Genomic DNA, 20469 nt, shown 5'->3' with positions numbered 1-20469 from the left:
AGTAACTTTATATTTCCCATACAATAAAGTGGTGGTCAAATGTTCATACTCATCAGGGAGAGAATTCAGTAACAATATGGTTTTATCCTCACCTTTCACCTTTTCATCCAAATTTAACAAGTCGGCCAAAATTTTATTAAAAGCATTTATGTGGTCATTAATCAAAATACTTGATTGATACTGGAAGTGAAACAATTTCTTTTTCAAATAGAGCCAATTTTCTAGACTCTTGGTCATAAATGTATCTTCCAATGTCTTCCACAATTTCTTTGCAGATGTCTCCCTCATAACACAATATTTCTGATTTTTGGCGAGACAGACGAATCGTACCACATGCCTGATGATTGATCTTTTCCCAATTTCTGTCACTCATATCTACTGGTTTATCATCCAAAGCAATATCTAGTTCTTGCTGATACAAGTTGTCCATCACCTCACATTGCCACATACCAAAATTATTAGTACCATCAAATTTCTCCACCTCAAACTGAGCATTAGCTATCATCTTCGATGATGATGTCGAAGCCAAAGGGGTTGGAGTTCGTGCGAATAGAGTTTCTTCTACTGTTGCACTAGTTTCTATCATCTTCTATATATTCAATAGCAACCAACAAAGCAAAAGGCTTATGATGAATAGTACGTACCAACTGTGTCTACTCTGTTTTATCCTATGAAATTCCACTTTGACCAGGTCAACCTCCAAGGAACGACTGAGCCGCAATGGTCTCTGAACACTCGTTTAGACAAGGTCTTTCTTAGGCATCAAACGTGGAATCAAGGATCCTAACAAAGGAACACCTCCGTATCAATACTTTTCAACCTAACTCTAATACCAATTGATATGTCGGGCACCCCACTTGTGTCAAACACCAATACTACAACTATTGCTATTGAATATATAAGAAATTAAAACAATACAGAAACTAATAATAAAACAGTAAAAAAAACAAGACAAAAAATTTACGAGGTTTGGTAAAGAATTACCTATGTCATTGGGCGCCGATGATCAATCCACTACTTCTTGACAAAGTACAACTTTAAGGTGTGTTTTACAAATGAAAAGTTGAGCTCTTTATATAGCTTCAACCTCAAGTCCAAAAAACACTTCTCTTCAATGTGGGACAAATAAAATAAAAAATTCAAAGCAACATTTTATACTAATGTGGAACTATTCTACCAATGTGGGACAAAAAACAACATCTCAAACCCAATAATAACGAACTTAACCAAACTTAGAATAAGATAAAACAAAACCTCGTCTTTGACAAGAAGAACAGAGTGGCATGAATCAGCTTTAAAACAATCTCTAAGGAAAACGGAATTATTCAATAAGTGTTAAGAAGATCGCATGGTTTAAAAGACACTGGCAATTATGTTTAAGTTCTCTTCACTTCTCAGTTGGAGATATGTCAGGAGGCCAAACCCTGGAACCATCAAGGTTAGGCCATGCCTTCACAAATTGTCAACTTAAGGCCTTAAGGAGTGTTGCTACCAAAAATTGAATCGCGTATATCCTAAGTTAGGATATGCAGGAGGTTTTTATTTCAATAGTAAGGGAGAATAGGTGAGAACGAGATGCTTAACTCTTCCCAAGGTGCCCCTTTTATTGTAGTAGTGGTACACCCTTATTTAATTCAATATTTATGGGTACATTATTTCGCTTACTATGGATTAATTTAGGAACATTTATGATAGGGAATAATAACTATTTATTGATTGTGGCTCCCCATTTATATGCACATTAATCTTTGGCTATATCAGTTCACCCACCCCCCACCCCCCAAAATTTTACTCTCAAATATAAGGAATTTAGTTCGAAAATTTGAGAGTATCTTGAGCCACCTTTCGATTTTTAAGTAGTCCTCCGCATTTTTTGACTCATGACACCCCATTTTTTTTTAAAAACAAAAAAGTGAATGGCTTATTCTTCGCATATGTCAAGCATTCAGCTTAATCCAGGCCGATGTAAGAGAACAGCTCAAGCTGAGCCGCCCCTTAGGAGTGGACGGCTCAATCTGAGTCGGTGTCACGCTTCGGCTCAATTTGAGCCGCTTCTTAGAAGTGGACAACTCAATTTGAGCAGGTGTCATGCTTCGACTCAATCCCATACACTTTTTAGAAATGGATGTATCAATCCAAGCCGGTGTCATGATCGGCTCAATCTGAGCCACTTTTTAAAATGGAATGGCTCAATTCGAGCTGGTATCATGCTTTGGCTCGATCCGAGCTAATATTCAAGGAAAACAACTTCATCTAAGCCTATCTAGCTCAATATGAGCCAATATTTAGGGACAACATACGGCTCATTCCAGCTCAATCAGAGCCCATGTTTGCAAAAGAATGGCTCAATCCAAGCCTATACCTAACTTAATTCAAGCCGATGTTCAAGGAGGACAACTTCATCCGAGCCTATCTAGCTTAATCCAAGCTGATATTCAGGGACAATGACTCATTTCGGCTCAATCCGAGCCAATGTTTGTGGGAGAACAACTCTATCCAAGCTGATAACTAGCTTAATCCAAGCCTGTGCATATGTTTAATGCGAATTTTTAATCAAATAATTGTACCTTTTTTAGGGTAGATTTTTGGAAAATATTATCCGAGTGGCCTTCTACCAGAAAAATTTTGTGAACCTACTTCACTGTGGGGCAGCTTCTTGCTTAACAAGTGATGTTATCTATTGCACCAATGTTATAAAGGGTACCCTATGAGTTGAGCTTACCTTTAAGTTGCCTCATGAACTATGATCATCAAGTAAGCATGTCTTCAGGTCTCATAAACTATTCTCATCAAATGGGCATGTCTTCGAGCCTCATAAGCAGTGCTTATTAGATGGGCCATTGTCGGTGAGTTGTGCTCACTCTTGGGTTGCTTCATGAGTTATGCTCATTAGATGGGCAAGCCTTCAAGCCTCATGAGCGGTGCTCATCAGTTGGGCCTTATCTAGTGAGTCATACTCACTCTTAAGTTGCCTCATAAGCGGTGCTCATTAGATAGGCCATAATCGATTAGTTGTGCTCACCCCTGGGTTGACTCATGAGTTGTGTTCATCAAGTGAGCATGTCTTCGGGTTTCATGAGCGGTGCTTATCAAATAGGTCATTGCTAGTGAGCGATGCTCACCTTTGGGTTGCCTCATGAGCTATGTTCATTAGATGGACATGTCTTCAGGCCTCATGAGCAGTGCTCATCAGTTGGGCCTTATTTGGTGAGTCATGCTCACTCTTAAGTTACTTCAGGCCTCATGAGCTGTGCTTATCAGATGGGTCATAATCAGTGAGTCATGCTCACCCCTGGGTTGCCTTATGAGCTATGCTCATCAAGTGGGCACGTCTTCAAAAGAAAAGTCATTGTTTTGTAAAGTAGTGCCATCACATGATATACACATAGTTGAATGAATTGGTCATCACTCATTCCTTCATTAGCTAAGTCCACTGCACTTACCACAATAATTGATGCATTCGTATAAGTGGTATGTGCAAGTTTATTTTGCAATTTTTGATGTTTTCCTTCTTCAGAAATAACATAACTCGTAAGGATTGTGAAAACTACTTTATGCATATCCCCATGCAGCAAGTAAGAATATCCTAAATTTTTGGGGGCCTTGCAAGCTCAAACAATGGGACCAATTCATCCCAAAACAAAACCATAGAATCATAGCCCATATCACCAACATAAATTGCACCTGTGCATTTTTGGCTATCCATTTTCTAAAAATGCAACAAGTTCCAAGTGAAAAGAATCCTCATAACATAATGCATACATTGGTGATTCTTCTCCCTAGTTAGGAGATTCATCAATGTTGCTTGGACGTTCATCTTGGCCCAGCAATGAATAATCTTTGTTCATGACTAGATTGATAGTTGGCTCCATAAACAAAATCAATTGACTTTAGGAACTAAAGAAGCCACTTCAACGTGGCAAGTTGAACTTTGTATGACGTATTTGACCAGTAGAGAATCATCCTTTCTTAAAGCCCATCAAAAGCATTTTATATTTCAGGTAAATTAAAAAATTTGGAGCCGCAACAATATTCGTGTGGCATCTGGAAAACTTCTTGTACCATCTCTTTAAATTCTTGAAATACACAATTGATATAGGAAATGACCGCTTGTTTGCATAATATTTCCATCGTTGGGTCATAATATGAAGACCTGGAAGTCTCCACATTTAAGTATTGTAAAGATAATGCTAGAAGAAGATTGTAAATGATACCAAAATTTTTGCTGGTTTGACATTATACTGAGCATTTAATCAAGTATCACTAGGAAAGATGTATTGAGAGTTGGACATGTGCACAATTTGGGAACTCCCAATCTATGAATGCATGACAATAATCTGAATCAAGTCACTTAGAATCTCATCTTTCTTGGAGAAATTAGTCAAGTTTCTACAATTGGTATATGGAAGAGAACCTATTTGCAAGAGCATTCCATGAATGGAATTAAAAGAAGTATGGGAGGTTGAGCTAGATGATGCTCTAGTGGTTGTCATTTGGTTCTCGATCTATACAAGGAAACTCAAAGGCAATATTGAGCAAGACACATAGCAATTTCTCATTAGATACCAGGCCTGTTGAAAATATTGAAGCAAGTATGCATACTAGTAGATTACTTTAGGTTGAGCACCTCTTGATGAATGGTATATACAAGAAAAGATCCAAAGAATCTCCAGCTTCAATTGCCATTGTAGAACGATGGAGTTTAGATAAACGTATCAGAATAGGGCACAAGCTTGGATGCACAACACTTGCCAAGTTGGAAACAAAATTTTCAGAAGATCCATCTCCAAAGAGCTCAGTTGTAGCTTTCAGCTCATTGAATAGAAACGGGTGCAGGGAAGGATACCTTCATCTTGAATTTTTAAGGTTTTTTTGTTCATTTGTCTCTAGTGAATGCTTAGAAATGATTGCTTTGTTTGCTTCTAATGATAAACTCCTGTGTGAGTCATCTTTTGCCCCACTGGCTTCATTTGTTTCTAGCAAAGACCTGTCAACTACATACATTAGCCACCGCAAAGCCAATGGGAGGAGCTTCTTTGGTGTGCCTTCTAGTTCTAAGAGAAAAAGAAACAATAAATGATGCAGGAATGCCAACACTTTTCCTCAGGAGATCATCCACCATTTGTCCCTCAATTACAATTATTTCCATAAGTCGCTCCATCCATAATTCTGTCAACCTGCAAAGTCTGGGATAATTTAAATAAAAGTAATCCGTTGCAAAGAGTTGTAAATCCAACCATTGTCTTATTTATAACACCATTATGATTCATTTTTAGAAGCACCTCTAAGTCCACTGTTGTTGCTTCTATTGCTGCATCAAAAAATCCTCATGTCAATATAAAAGCCTTGCATTACCACGTGGGTCCTGAGACTAAGAATGTATTTGATGATACATTTTGGGAGAATTTGAGAATTGTCATACAATGTCAATGCTCGACTATGTGTTGATCAACGATGCTTATATTTCCAAAAGCCACACCTTGAGTTAGGGACCCTCGGTGCCCAATACAACACTCAGATGGTTATCCCCCACCTCACGGAAAACTATGGTGCCTTAAGAGATCTATCAGAGAGGCATGTGCCCATGCGCATAGTGCATTGGAGGTGTCCATCATTCATTACTCCTCTATATTTCTTTCTGGTGCAGATGTCAATAAGAAACCATGATTCTGAAGTTTCTTTTATTGCCTCTAAACCTTTTGGCATTGAGGCAAATGATACAAAGACCATTGGGAACACAAGTGAGAGCCTTTGAATGAGGCAGACACGACATCCAAATGGTGAGGCAAAGATTTTGTAAATGTCCTTTCCAGATGTGTTCTGGCCACCAGTGACTTGAATTAGTTAAGCAATTTTCAAAATGGCACTCTCATTATCTTAAGAAAACCAATAAAGAAGAAAATTAAGCAATCCTACTCTAGCACATGATGCTCGATTGGAAATGGAGTCTTTAAGCAAATGTAGGAACACATTGAGTCTATGATGCTGCAGAGAGTCATTGCTCTTTTGTAAAACACTCAGATAAATTATGATTACATCTTCATTATTTGAGGCATCATTATTTGTAAGCAGACTGATTGGGGTTTGAAGAACATTTAAAACTAGCTTCTCTCCGGTATTCGCATCAAGATTTACTTTTAATAAAGAGAACACGCAAAAAGCATTCTTTATCACAAAACAATGTTTGATAGTACAGTTAATCAATTAGAGGAATATCTCTCATGTCGACCACGAGATCAACTGATATTTTAGAAAATGGTGTAGTCTTCATTAGGTTAAGAATATCTAGATATATAAGTAAGCACTTTTGATTCTCAATCCTCCTTCCCAAAATAAATCAAACAAACAGTCAATGCACACAGAATTATGTAGGATAAGAATTTTTGCTCCGTTTGCTAAAGAGAAATATTTTGAAAGAGCTCCATGATTGTTTCCATGCTGTGAGCACAATAAGATCATATGCAACCAGTGATATATCCACATCTCCTGCAATTAGTACAACCTCAGAGGAAAAGCCGATCATCTCCGATTGTGAATACAGTGAACTTCCTCCAAAAGTGCAATTTCCCTCTTCTTCAAACTTTTGGATTAGATGGGATTCTTCACCTAGATGGTTTTTTTTTTTTTGGGTCTATGCTTGTTTAAGATTATTTAGTACTTTGCTATTTTTCAGTCCCTTCGAGTTGAAGGTGCAAGCATTCTACTTCTTTATTTGATTTCACTCATGTTTCTCTTTTGCAAACTTTGAGAAAGTATTTGGAATTTCTTTCTATTGATGGTTCTCAATATGTTGTATATTCCTAAGGACACTTAATTGAAGTTCACTAGAATTGATCACATGGCTTGTTTTTGTGGCGAACTACCTACTAATTCATAGTTTTGGATTGAAATGTGGTTTCCATCTTAATTTCTTAGAGCTATTTGATCAAGATTATTAGAAACAACCTACACATGTCAAGGTTGAGGTACTTCTTTGTTTATGTGATGATGTGACTGAAGTAGAAACCATAAAGGCAAAGCTCAATAGAAGGTTATGGACAGCTAAGCCAGATCTAGATTTTGGTCAAAACGTGAACAATGAGACTTGCAAAAAAAAAACAAAAAGAGGATTGATGTTTTGAGTCTTACTTGCTTGATGCAGGAGGTTGTTGAAGAAACTAATGACTGGAATAGTGATGAGTGTTTCCTCTATAAGATGGATGGAAACTTAATATGTTGTGATGGTTGTCCTGCTGCATATCATACTAAGTGTGTTAAAGTTGCTAGTGATCTTTTGCCAGAAGGTGATTGGTACTATCTTGAGTGTGTCATTGACAAAAATAAGCTGATGAAACTGCAAAAATCATTTCAAGGAGCAGAGCTGTTGGGAATTGATCCTCATGGCCGACTTTATTTTAGCTATTGCGATTACCTACTATTGTTTGATTACTATGATGCAGACTCATCTTCCCATTGTTACTATTGTAATGAGTTGAATGTTGTTATTAAGGTGCTAAAGTCATCACATATTCATTATGATGATATTTTAAGTGCAACCTCCAAGCATTGGAATGTTCCAGTTAGTTTGTTTAAACCAAGTACAAACATGAACTCTCAAATTCAAACCAGCAGCTCAGGATACCTTGGCTCTGATTTTTCAAAGTCTGTTAACTTAGATTATGTGGCTGGTACCCACCATATGGATATGGAAAAGCCATATATGAGTGATGAAGGGTTAGCTGAAATTACACAAGCAAGTACAGCCATTAAAAATTTTCCAAAAGCAGGGGTCTGACTGCTTGAATGCATCTTGTTAAAATCTTAATCAATCTCCGGCTCTAGCTTTGACACCGATCAGTTTTGGCGTTAAACAGGAAAAAGATGTAGAAACTACAGTTCCTGGTCATACATCATCCATAATAAGCTAAAGCAAAGGGAATGCTTCCTCACAAGTGCAATTGCGAATTGGTTACATGAGTAGTTATAGTTTTTTTTTCTTCAACAACTTCATCAATTTCAAAAGAGTTAATGAATAAATCATTAGACAAAATCAATGAGGACCCTATAATGTTGTTGATGTACATAAAGAAAATTATTTTGAAGTCACTTGACATAACATCAGTGAAACATATTTTGCTTATATTAGAGTCAAATTTGCATCGCCTTGCTCTTTCAAATGATTGGTTGAAGCATGTAGATTCTTATGTTGTAACCAGTACCCCACATGTATCCCCAAAGCATGGGATTAGCAAAAAGTGGGACAAATATTCAGAATGTCTCCAACTATTTTGCTAATATTGCTACTAGATTGGGTATATGAGTCAAAGATGGAAAACCTCCTAAGTTCCCACAGACGGCATCAACTGTTATTGCCAAAAATTGAATGGTGTACATAGATTGATCTTTGACCACAATTACCTGTAAGAATTCAAACAAGAATGTCTTAGAGGACTCGGGGTGTACTTTGAAAGATCACTCCAATGCCTAAGTTAGGGACTATGGGAGGTTTAGATTGCAACAGTAAAAGAGAATGAATGAGAATGAGATGATTACGTCCTCCCAAGGTGCCCCTTTTATGGTAGTGGTGACATACCCTTATTTAATTTAAAATTTATGGGTATATTATTTCACTTACGGGGGTTATGGTTTAATTAAGAGACATTTAGGATAGAGAATAATAATGATCTATTGATTGTGGCTCCTCATTTGTATGCCCATTAATCTTTAGCCATATCAAGGTGGGAACACAAACTAGATGTTCTTTTCTATTAGAAAAAATGCACCTTATCCAAGTTCATAAGACTAGAAAATAACATGGAGTTGTCAATGACAAACCAATTGGTAATAAAAGAGGATTATACCTATGTTGGAGAGAAGGTTTGCAAGTGCATATTATCCCTGTGATGGAACATAATTTCTGCACTGGTATCTAGCTACGGAGAACAGGTTTACTCAACGGCGTCTATGTACTGTCACCTTATTGTAGGTTCTTTAAATTTTTTGGAAGATGGGTAAAACTGTTGATGACTTTCAAGGCATTGGAGATTTCAACAACATTTTACTTTCACGTGGACAAACTAATGGGAGACTCAGTGGCTTCTTCATCGAAGAAAGGTCTTATAACTTGATTGAAGACCATGGACTCAATGATCTTGCTTTCTTTGTTAACTCTTACACTTTTGCAAAATAGAATAGTATAGGATTGAAATGGAATGAAAATTTAAATAAAGAATTTGAAAAAATCAAGTAATACATACAATTCCATTCCTTCCTTATGTACAAAACATGTTGCTACACCTAGAGTTGGTTGAGGCATTGTGTCACAAACTGCCAATTTAAACCCAACTAACGGGCCGCGCGGCACTCGTCAAGGCTCGCCCTCGACAAAGTCAGCCAATAACCATATGTTCAATCCGGCTATCATGACACTCGAGAGGTTTTCAAAAGTCATCATAAGTATGAAATGTCAGTTCCAACAAAAATGAATTCATAAAGACAAGCAACCTTCATACTCAATGACATGTGGAACTAGTTGTTATATTCAATCAACAAGACAAGGACACAAGCCATCATCTAAGTTATTCAACATCTAGTATAAAAATCCCTGGCAACGGCAAGTGAAGACATCTCTCCTCCCCATTTAACCAAGATCACATTGTCAACCCCTAACATTCTCCCCCACTCACTCTATTGACGACCTTGTCGATGTATTTGTAAAAGGACTTCACACTCTTGCTATTGATGACCTTCGTCATTGACTACATGTCTATCAGTTTATACTCTACATATTTAGTATCTACTCTATATGACTCATCCACGATATAAGGGAACCATGAATACTCACTTGTAAAGAGTTGAAAAGGGACACAAACTCATCCACCGTGTGAGATTACGATGACTACAGACTTGCAAAGAGCTGAAGAGATAAACGACTCATCCATTGTGTGAGTTAACTATGACTACTGACTAGTAAAGAGTTAAAAAGGGGTACAACTCATTGACTATGTGCGATAACGACGACAACTAACAGGTAAGGATTTGAAAAAAGGATACAACTCATCAGCTATGTGAGTTAACTACGAAAACTGATAGGTAAAGAATCAAAAAGATATATGACTCATCCATTCCAGTTGGTTGTCTTTTGAGTATTGAAATCTACCAAAACTCTCAATGTAGCATCGTTCAAGTCGTCAAAGGCTTGCAATTTTCTATCTGAACTTGGTCAGAGCGTGCAGTGTTCACCCTGCCTACCATTTTTCGTGCATTTGGTGTGTTACCCTGCCTACTTTCCTAGGTACTTGGCGGGAACCATTATCCTATCTCTGCTATACCAATTGAAGCATGCATTATTTACCCTACCAACCCTTTTGCGCTTGGTGCGACACCCTACTTGTTTTCTTGGGCGCTTGGTGTGAACCATTACCCTTCCTCTGCCATGTTGACTTACAGAGCGTGCAACGTTCACATTGTCTTCCCTTTTGCACTCTTGTGTGGCACCTTGCCTACTTTCCTAGGTGCTTGGTGTGAACCATTACCTACTCTCTGTAGTCTTACTGGAAGTCCTCTACTCACTTGCCCATCAAATTGTCATGGATTCTTTTCCCATTCTCTGTACGCGCAATATAGCAACAATCTCAATTATCTTCCGTAGGATAGCCTCAAGCTCTATTGGCACAAACCCATGGTATTCTGGATTGCATCCGACCTCGATATCTTTCAACCTATTCAAGGCTTCCGACAGCTTAATATTCTCTAACAAACCTCAAGCTCTATTGGTCTATTTCTCGCAGGGAGGCCTCAAGCTCTATTGACTCTACCCTTGGGACCCTCAATATGTTTCAGCCTACTCAAGGCTTCCAATAACTCAATATTCTCTGGTCGACCTCAAGCTCTATTAGTATTCTTCCTGTAGGGAGGCCTCAAGCTCTATTGGCCCTACCCCTTGGGATGATGGATGGCATCACGTCCCCGATAAGGATCCAACTGCTCAACCCTCCTTTCAAAAACCGCAAGCTCTGTTTGTCTTTCTCCTTCATAAGAGATGGGAGATGGCATCATGCCCTTTATGTATTTCAACCTATTCTTGAGGCTTCCAACTACTCAATACCAGGGATTTTCATAAATGGAGTAACTTACTCAAGTTCCACAATTTTATTTTCAAAATCAATTTTCTCTTTGGTGGCCTCAAATTCTATTGGCACACCTTTCTCTTGAGTCATCCCTTGCCTTACATGCCTCCACATTGTTCTGTTTTACAAAATTTAAAATTCTCATTTTCCAACTCATAAGTGTTCACACCCACCGAGCTCACGCACATTGTGCTCTAATACCAATTGTCACAAACGGCCAATTTAAAACCAATTAATGGGTCACGCGACACTCGTTGAGCCTCGCCCTCTATAGTGTCTGCCAATAACTACACGTTCAATCCGGCTGTCATAAACACTTAAGAGGTTTTCGAAAGCCATCATAGGTATGAAATATCAGTTCCAAAAACAATGAATTCATGAAAACAAACAACCTTCATACTCAATGACATGTGGAACTAGTTGTTATTTTCAATCAACAAGACAACCACACAAGCCATCATCCTAGTTATTCAACATCCATTATAAAAATCCCTAACGAGGGCAAGTGAAGACATCTCTCCTCCCCATTTAACCGAGGTCACACTGTCAACTGCTAACACATTGCTTATTTGCTAAGCTAGTGTGGAAAGGTGTCATTCCTTGACCAACACTTTCAGACAACTACCAGTAATTGAATCAAATCATAGTCTAATACTTCCAAACGCTTACGGAGAGTTTTAAGAGTTCTCCAAAACCATTTAAATTGAAGTACAATGGACAAGAAATATAGCAAGCTGCAAGGTGATCCTTGAAGCTAGCATGGAAAATTCATGTTAAGGGATTACCCCTTCCTGCGCTGGAAAATTGGTAAGCTATTAATAAAATTAATAAGGAAAATATTCAGCAGCAAGCATCTCCAATATCAAATATAGCCCTTATGTCAAAGCTATTCAACTGAATAAGCAGCTTTGTAGAGAAGATCTTTGGAACTGGAGTTAAAATGGAATTTGGAAGGTGATGCAACCACAATCACCTTTTCCACTTTTCCAAAATTACCAAGAGAAGGGCAAATTTCAATGACTGCATTTAAGGAATGGAGATGGTACCTGGATTAATGACCAACATGACATTGAAGAGGACTTTATCACCTGCTTCTTGAAGATGTTCCTGGGCAACAGGAAGAACATTCAGTTCTGTGCACAATTCTCTCAGCCAAGTAAATTTGGGATACGATTGTGTATGGGTCCTCTCCAAGGACCCCCGCTAGACAGTAAGTCATTTGTATTCTTTAAAGCTTACTGGTGTATATATATATATATATATTGTCGTAAGTCATTAATTACAACTTTAGTGTAAAACTGGGAAAAAGCTTGAAGAGTTAAAACTTGTACAAGAATTATCCTCATTCCCAAAACAACCCAGGATTGGTCCAGGGCCATCAGCCCATGCAATGTAGTGCAGAAACTCATCTTTAAGATAACTGCAAACCAACTGAAGCAACTGATGGAGAAATTAATTTCACCAGCCCAACCTACTATCTAACGAGGTAGAGCAATGTCAGATAACTTGATTTTTGGCTTGGGGATCCTGTTTTGAGAATCAACAACAACTATTGACAGAGAATTGTGTTCTTAGAAAGCTAATGCCCTATCCTATATTGAAAGATGAACATTATGAGAGATGAACATTATCAAAATCAGTTGCACTTGCAATGCCAGGATATGCTGCAACAACAGTGAAGATGCCAAAAGCTTTTTGCAAAGAATGAGACTTGGTAGATAGGAATTCTTGGGGGGCAAGTTGGAGGAACAACGGAAGAAACGAACTTTAAAATGCTGTGATAGCTTTGCACCCCAGAGAAATTGAGAGGGCTGGGTGTTTGATGGTACTACAGGAGGAACAATTTTATGATTGTGGATGAAGCAAAATCAGCACTCTCAATAGTGGAAATAAAGAAGTAATACAAAAAGAGCGATGTGCTTTTCCATGCTCCATTGTGTTTTAAGACTACACCAACGGGTAGTCCACCAATTAGTCCAAAAGGATCTTATGAGATTACTGAACAAGTAAATAAAGGGTATGATTTTTCTTTTTCTTCTTTTTTTTTTTTTCTAAACCATTTCTTATGCTGAATAAACACAATGTAACTAGATGCAATCTCCATTATTTTTTAAACAAAAATTTCCCCAAATTAGCCCCAAAGGGTGTGTAAGAAGGAAATAGAAATCAAAACAATGCAAACGCCAAACAAAAAATGGATACATAAATGAAGAGGCAACAATGGTCAGAAAGGGGTGCTGAGAAGCTGTATTAACAGACTGATGTCATTCACCTCGCCATTCACCATACCCAGAAAAAGAAATTATCTAAAGAGCTATAAAACAGTTATAAGGGGATTTCCATTTATTTTTGTTTATTTTTTATTTTCATTTGCTATGTCGTTAAAAGAGGCTTAAAGCCATAAAGGACAGACAACCATAAACTTCTCTTATATGCTCCCTGCATTTCTATTACCACCAATGAGTTGCCAGCTTCATCGATAATAATAATGTCACTCTGATCACCAGGCTTCCCAAAGGGCCCCGCATCATTGTTCAAGCATATTCAGCATCAAGGCACTGAGCAATGTTGCTCCTAGATGACTAGTGTGGCACAACAGCAGTTTTAAACCCAAGGAACCTGTAAAACTGGTGATTAATAACCATGATCTCTTTCTAGTTAATATGGTAAATAACACGAGACATTCCTCAAGTTTCACTACTTAACCTTCACTTCCTTAAGTTCAAAATATAACAATTTAGGCGAGTTTAAGTCCCTGCTAGTCAAAGCTAGATTTGAAATTTCAAAGATCAGATTGATACAATTAAAACTTTGGGGAGTAAAGTGCAATTTGGTGAAACTTTAGGGCTTTACAGTTTAAATTAACCTAGTTAAAATTGTGCAAGAATAATTAGTGATGCAAGCATTTGATGTATCCATAAAGTAATATAAGCAGCTTAATGTGATATATTGGTCATACCTGAGTTTAGGCACTTTGACGCACACCTAAAGATACGCTTCGGCAGCGCCTTTTCTTTGACAGAACCTGGGGGTGTCAGGGAGGGTATATGAACAAAAATACACAAAATGAGAAAGGAATAGGACAGAATAGTTCTGAGAATCAGCGATAACTACTCGGGGAGCATGTTAAATGTCAAAGAGAATTAAGATCTAAAAATGAATGGAGAAAGCTAGTCATTCCAGGATTACATAAAAAGCTTTATGCATGCAATGAACTATGAGTTTAAAAAAAATAATAATAATAATGAAGAAGAAAAGGGAAGGATAACATCATAACAATGACATATATAAGGAGCCATGGCAACTATATTCCGTTGAGCATCAAATCACAAAGCTGAAAATGCAAGTTCAAATTCATTAATGAAGTATCCAATACTGAAACAATATATCCCTCGATGGCTTGTTATATGATAATTGTGTCATAAAAAGAATTGCAAAAACAAGGACAAAAAAACAGGTGTATGTTTGGGAAGTTACTGGTGTCAATTCTTGATGCATAAATATTTCCAAATTGCAAGAATGTAAAACTACAGCTCCTCATATATATTGCAAGAATAAAACTTGAAGTGATCAAGGTGTTCTGTTGATAAGAATAAACATCGTAAGGACTTTCCTTGGGGGCCTTTTTATATTGCACCTTTGCACTGTCATCCTCCTCAAAACAGATCAGACTTGAGAGACACAAGAGGCCTACCCCCTCCCCACCCAAAAAAATAAAGAACAAAACAAAAGAAAATAATAAAATAAACACACAAAAAGGAAAATGAACACTCCTTTTCATCCATAGAAACACCAAGTTTTACCATTTCTGTGCTAGATTCAAGATTTCAGCTTCCATGACTACGACAAGTCACATATTCTAAATGGCATTCTCTCAAACAGCACTATTTGCATCTGATTGACGTGTATTTTCAGTTCTCAAGCAATGGAATTTGAATTAGTGGAAAAGTAAGGACCCAGGATAATCTCTAGGTTGCTATCACTCAGTTATCTTACAATTATGTCCCCTATCAACCTGTTTTCCAGTATCCTGAGTATATTCTCTCTCATCTCCACCTACTTTCTTAAGAGTAAGAAGTATATGTGCACTGGCCATTCCTTACCTCCAACCCCCATCCTTTTTCCCTAGCTGATTTTCTCTCTGCAAGCTATTAATTTTTAATCAACATCAAACACCATCTCAAGATTCTATTGTGCAAGTCTATATGGTATTTTGACCAAAAATGGGTACTAATTGACAATAATTAGAAGCTTCATAGATGCTATGACTAAGGTCCTGCAAAACACAAGAGCCAGAAATAAAATAGTAAAAGAAAATCAAAAGACAATTGACCCAAGATTAGCAGAAGTCATTGAAGTGAGAGTTCATATAAATCATGAAAAATGTAGTTCATGCATGGGTCTACAATATGGCTTAGGTTTGGCACTTCTAATTGTAAAAGCACATTCCAAAAAGTAAGAGCAAGGGTAAACAGCCATGACAAAATTCATTTTATATATTTAAATGTAAAATTGTGCAGACAGTTTCATCACAAAAGAAAAGACAATGATGGTTATATTAAGCACTTTTTTTAACTGCCTTTAGACTACAAATTAATTTAGTTTTGAATGATTAAACATTACAGAAAATAACCATTAAAATCAAGTATTCTGAATAATCATGTTTGTGCCTATGAATAGAAGGTAGGTAATGGTTGCTAAAGCTCTTGCAATTCCCAGCCAAACACTCAGCCAAGTGTGTGACCAATGTGCTGGAATTAAAATGCCTTAAGTTGATGTGCCAAAAGTGCAGTTAATGAAGGATCACCCAAAATTATTATACTCTGAATTTTTTTATGAATGAAATCAAGAATTTATAACAAGAAGAAGAAGACATAAGAGCATGTTGCCTCTTTCCATAGTTAACATAGATAAAGAAAGTGAACAATAACAACATAATACCACAACCACATAATACCATACCTTAGCGGATGGAGGGGGCAATGAAATTTGTCGCAAAGCCTTCCCAGGTTCTGTTAGCTGCCGAATCTCACGAAGCTGGCTCACTATATCCTCTAAGAGTTGCAACTGAACATTTTCCCTTTCCCTAGGCTCCACAGAGAAGTTGAGCTTCTCCCTCCCCTCTTGTACAATCCTTAGCCTGTCTCGGAGCCACCCAACTTCAGTGACAATCTTCAATTTTTCATAGTCAAGTGCAGACATGGAATTTCTCCGTACATCAGAAATTAAAGCTTTTCTTTTTGAGAGAGGCAACCCTCTGGTTATGCCTGAGCTGCTTTTGCAAATATCTGGCCTGGTTTCCAACTGGATGTCAAAAGGTTCAGATGCCATATCACATTCCCTTGAGATTATAGAGGTAGCATCAATTGAAGTGGGTTCGCTTTTGTTTTCACCGACTGCATTAAAAGGATTGGACTCATCATCAATTACATGAACATCGTGAACATGAGGCTCTATATCAAATATTGGGTTATGTGGGTCTTTGCTTCTCCCATCGACAACTTCTCTCTGCTTTCTGAGGTTTTCAGCATCACACAGAATACACATCTCAGCTTTCTTCTGAGTTTCATTAGTCATTTCTGCACTTCCTAGGCACAGATTGGCAATGCTATTTTGCTCTTGGTCTTCCCTCACAAATACAATGGTTTTCTCAAGATGATAATCTTGTTTGGGACTACTTGAGTCGCAAAACTGTAAACATGCCCCAATTTTTTGCCCTACCTTTTCTTGAGCAGATAGATTCCCATCCATGGATACCACACCCTTCTCCTGAAACTCTTGATTGCAATCATTGCAGAATCTTGATATGTAGGGATGAAGTTTGTTAACATTTAGCAGATCATGAGTATGTTCCTGTTTGGATAATTCAACAACTTCATCCCTTTCTGGAATTGGTAATTCTTTCTCAAAAGAAAGAATACAATTTTGATTTTCAACAGATGTCACATTGTAATCTGCAAACTTCATTGAGGTATTTACAGTTTCCTTGCTGCTGATAGATTCACTAAGCTGATGCAGCAATGCTTCTGAATCCTCACTTGAATTAAGCATTTTTCCTTCCATGTCTGCTATACCATGCACTCCATTCTCCAATTGTTCACTCTTAGAAAACATCATCTGCCTATAAGCTTCAACTTCCTTCTCCAAAAAATACTTTTCCCTCTCTCTTCTTAGAAGGATTTCTTTAAGAATGTTCATTTCTTCAGCATCATAAGCAGATTTTTCTTCTATTAATCTTTCATACTGCATAGCTTCCATTTCGACTGATGCTTTCTCCTCTTGTAAACGCAAAATCATTGCCATGGCCTCATCAGCAGCAGTAGCAGCTGCACTTCTCTCTTTCTCAAGCTCAAGATACAGAGCAGCACGAGCCGCTTGCTCTTCTTCGAGTGCTTGTTCTAAGACTCTAAGTGCATTCTTATCATTGCCATCAAACCCTGACTCATCATGTGCATTGCATCTGAATTCTTCAACAAATGATGGACCCTTATCAATAAGCTTATTTTCTTCAAGAGGTCCATTCAATTCAAAGTCGTGTGAAGCTCTCTCCCCACAATTAATGACCATGGGAGTCTCCCCTTCATCTAGGTCGCATGATGCATGACATATACAGTAGTATTAGCAATAGCATTCATTATAAAAACAGATAATATATGTAAAAATGCATTTAACATAAGGATGCAAACATTTTTCTATTATGAATGAGATTTCATGTGGTAAAAAATGCAAAAATATACTCTGGGATGAAATTAAATTGGGCGCTGGTCTGGGATAGAATTCAGTATTTGGCCTCACTGTGGTGCATTTGGTTTTGGATTTTTTCAGAGGGAATAGCTTCCAGGAGTTACAAAGAGATTGAAGGAACATGCTGGCTTGTTGATTTTTCTCTTTTTGTCATTGTTTTTTCTGGTTTGTTCCAGCTCTTTTTTGGGAGATGTTTCATTTTCTCTCTTGTAAATTCTTTTCCTATAAATGAAATCTTCTTTTGTTATTAAAAAAAATGCAAAAAATATTCCACATAATGTACCAATACAGTTCTCAAAAGCATAGAAATTTTAGACATGCCCCTAGAAGTAAAGGGCAAATGGTCAAGGCTCAAATCTAGGAATCAAGACCTAAAGTGAGGTCAAGGGGGGATTCAAAACACACTCAACAAGGCCCACCACAAATGTTCTGATTCATTAGCTAAAATTATTATAAATCATTTTCACTTGATATATCCCAATTACATTGGAGCAATTATTGCCTTAAAATTTTACCACCCACTATACATTTTGAGACTTTATTTCACCATGAGAGTCTCCTTATGGAAATCAACTACATTTAAGTTGAAAAATTAAATATGAAGCTTTCAGGTACATGTAGCAGCAGTTTATTGTACTTGAATTCAAAAAATTTAATCATGAAAATTCATGGAAAACATTATTCTTTTGCAGTTTTACCATTCAACAATTGAATCATATATGCTTTATACATGGACCATGGACATAATAAATTACTAATCCTCGACCTCAGGTTTTGACATTGAATTACTATTTCACATTGGGATTTTGGAAAAATGGGTAGACAGTTATTCAGAAATACTGTAAAACTACATAAAACATTGTAGATAGATTCTTTACTTCTTTCTTCATTTTTGTCCCTTTTTGGGTGGTAGGGAGAGAGTTGGATCAAATATGTACGTGAATTCAAAATGCAGATTTAGAGCAGAATTCAGACTTACAATTCACATGCTCTTCTTTAACTTCATTCCCCAAAGTATTGGTGTCAATTCCAGAAGGAAACTGTAATGCAGATAGCATTTCTGACTGCAAAGGCTCAGATGACCCAAAATTTCCATTATCAACAGCACTTTTGCGGCGCTGCCTAAGACTTGATCTTGGCCTCTGATTTGTCGGGCCCTTCCCCTTGATATCAAACCCTTTTTCTTTTGTTGTGGAGAAGTTTACTTCTCCAAACTCAGTTTTCTGAACGGGGTCTTTAAAATCTAAGTTCTGCGTATTCTTGGCATCTGAAAACGATGTGCATAACCCTTCTCCTTCCAATTCAACACACCCTTCAACATCAATGTTCTTCACAAGGAGCTTCAAATTCAATTCACAACCTTGATCCTTTGACCATATTGAGTCAAAAGGAAACTTGCTCTTCACTGAGAGTTGAACAGCAGAGACTCTCTCTAACGGGTAATCCACTAATCGTCTCTGCAAGCAATTATTACTATTGACGTTGCCAAAAAGCCCATCACAAGGACATGGCAGACGAAGACCAAAAACCCCCAAAATTTTCGAGGCAAAGAAAACAAGAGCTGACCCACAGAGTAAAAGGAAAGCAATAGCAAGATCAAGAAAACCACCCACTAGCCCAGTAAACGTCCACGATTGAATTGCATGGCATGCCATTTTCCTCAATTCAGAAAATCTTCGCGCGCATCAAATTAAACAAAATCACCAATACAATCTCAACAACTTGATTTTGAGTACCCAGATAACCAAAACATCTAATCTTAAATTTTTCTTTTTTTATTTCTAATTATTTTCCTGTAGTTTCTCGGGAAAATAAAGAAATCCAAAACCCACGAGAGTAAAGAAATAGAATATCGCAGAAAATGTGAGAGAAAAGACGAAAGGGCAATACCCAGAAGGAAAATGTAGCGACCTCAAGCGCTTATTGTTCCTTGTCGGTGATGCTGTGATTCGATAAAGATGAATTCCAGTGATCAAAACCCTAATTTTGAAACAAGACTGCTGTTAGAGGTGAGGAGAGGTGAGGAGTTGTAGATGGGGAAGAAAGGGACAATATTGGCGTCTGGTTGTTCTGTACATTGGCCCGGCCGCCTTTATTGTTTTGAGGCAGAAATACGACGTCGTTGCAAGCATTCACTTTGCGGCTTTGAAGACTAATTCCAGAGAGCGTCAACGTTAATCTGACGAGGCGCCTTGCGAATTCTCAATCTCCAACGGTAAAATAATAATAATAATTAATGCATCACGTAGTGATTCCAAATTTTTTTATTTTTAATTTTTTAAACAAAAACTATTCTTAACTAAGGAATATGAATATTTATTAAAAATAGAATTAAAAAAATTCAAAACACAGAAATGAATAAAAAATGGTTTACATGTCTAACTAGATTATATCATGCTGGTGGGGATATATGGTCTAATTTAGATTGTTTGTTCTTGCTTTTTCCCCCCTTGACCAAAAGTATATAATAAAGAAAAAAAAAAGTGAAACTCTTTGGATGCATATTTTAGTTGCTAAAATTTGTTGAGATATAGATAAGAGGCAATGAACCTTTTTTATATCTGATGAAAAATTATAAATTTTCTCTAAGCTTTTGAAGACTCTAAAAATTTAACTT

General features: G+C 37.2%; 1 protein-coding gene across 6 annotated transcripts in view; it reads right to left on the bottom strand.

Annotated features, from left to right (window-relative positions):
• Positions 1-19926, bottom strand: part of LOC131151913 (probable myosin-binding protein 5) — a 39972-nt gene extending 20046 nt beyond the window's left edge. For 2 of the 6 annotated variants that reach the window (XR_009135799.1, XR_009135800.1), the window contains exons 1-4: positions 18832-19919; positions 16071-17692; positions 14068-14133; positions 12155-12215 (exon numbers count right to left, since the gene is read on the bottom strand). Coding sequence is in view for 3 of the 6 variants with exons in the window: in XM_058103407.1 (XP_057959390.1) it covers positions 14074-14133; positions 16071-17692; positions 18832-19507 (2358 nt within the window). In the remaining 3 variants the exon portion in view is untranslated. Of the gene's footprint in view, positions 1-11482; positions 11905-12154; positions 12216-13329; positions 13728-14067; positions 14134-16070; positions 17693-18831 lie in introns of those variants that run through there. The other 4 variants (XM_058103407.1, XM_058103408.1, XR_009135801.1 and 1 more) reach the window with 3 other exon arrangements.
• Positions 19927-20469: the final 543 nt, after the last annotated feature.

The sequence above is a fragment of the Malania oleifera genome, chromosome 3 (assembly GCF_029873635.1).
Source record: "Malania oleifera isolate guangnan ecotype guangnan chromosome 3, ASM2987363v1, whole genome shotgun sequence".
Taxonomy (NCBI): Eukaryota; Viridiplantae; Streptophyta; class Magnoliopsida; order Santalales; family Ximeniaceae; genus Malania; species Malania oleifera.
Note: the sequence above shows the minus strand (reverse complement) of the source record. Positions and strands in the feature narration are given on the sequence as shown.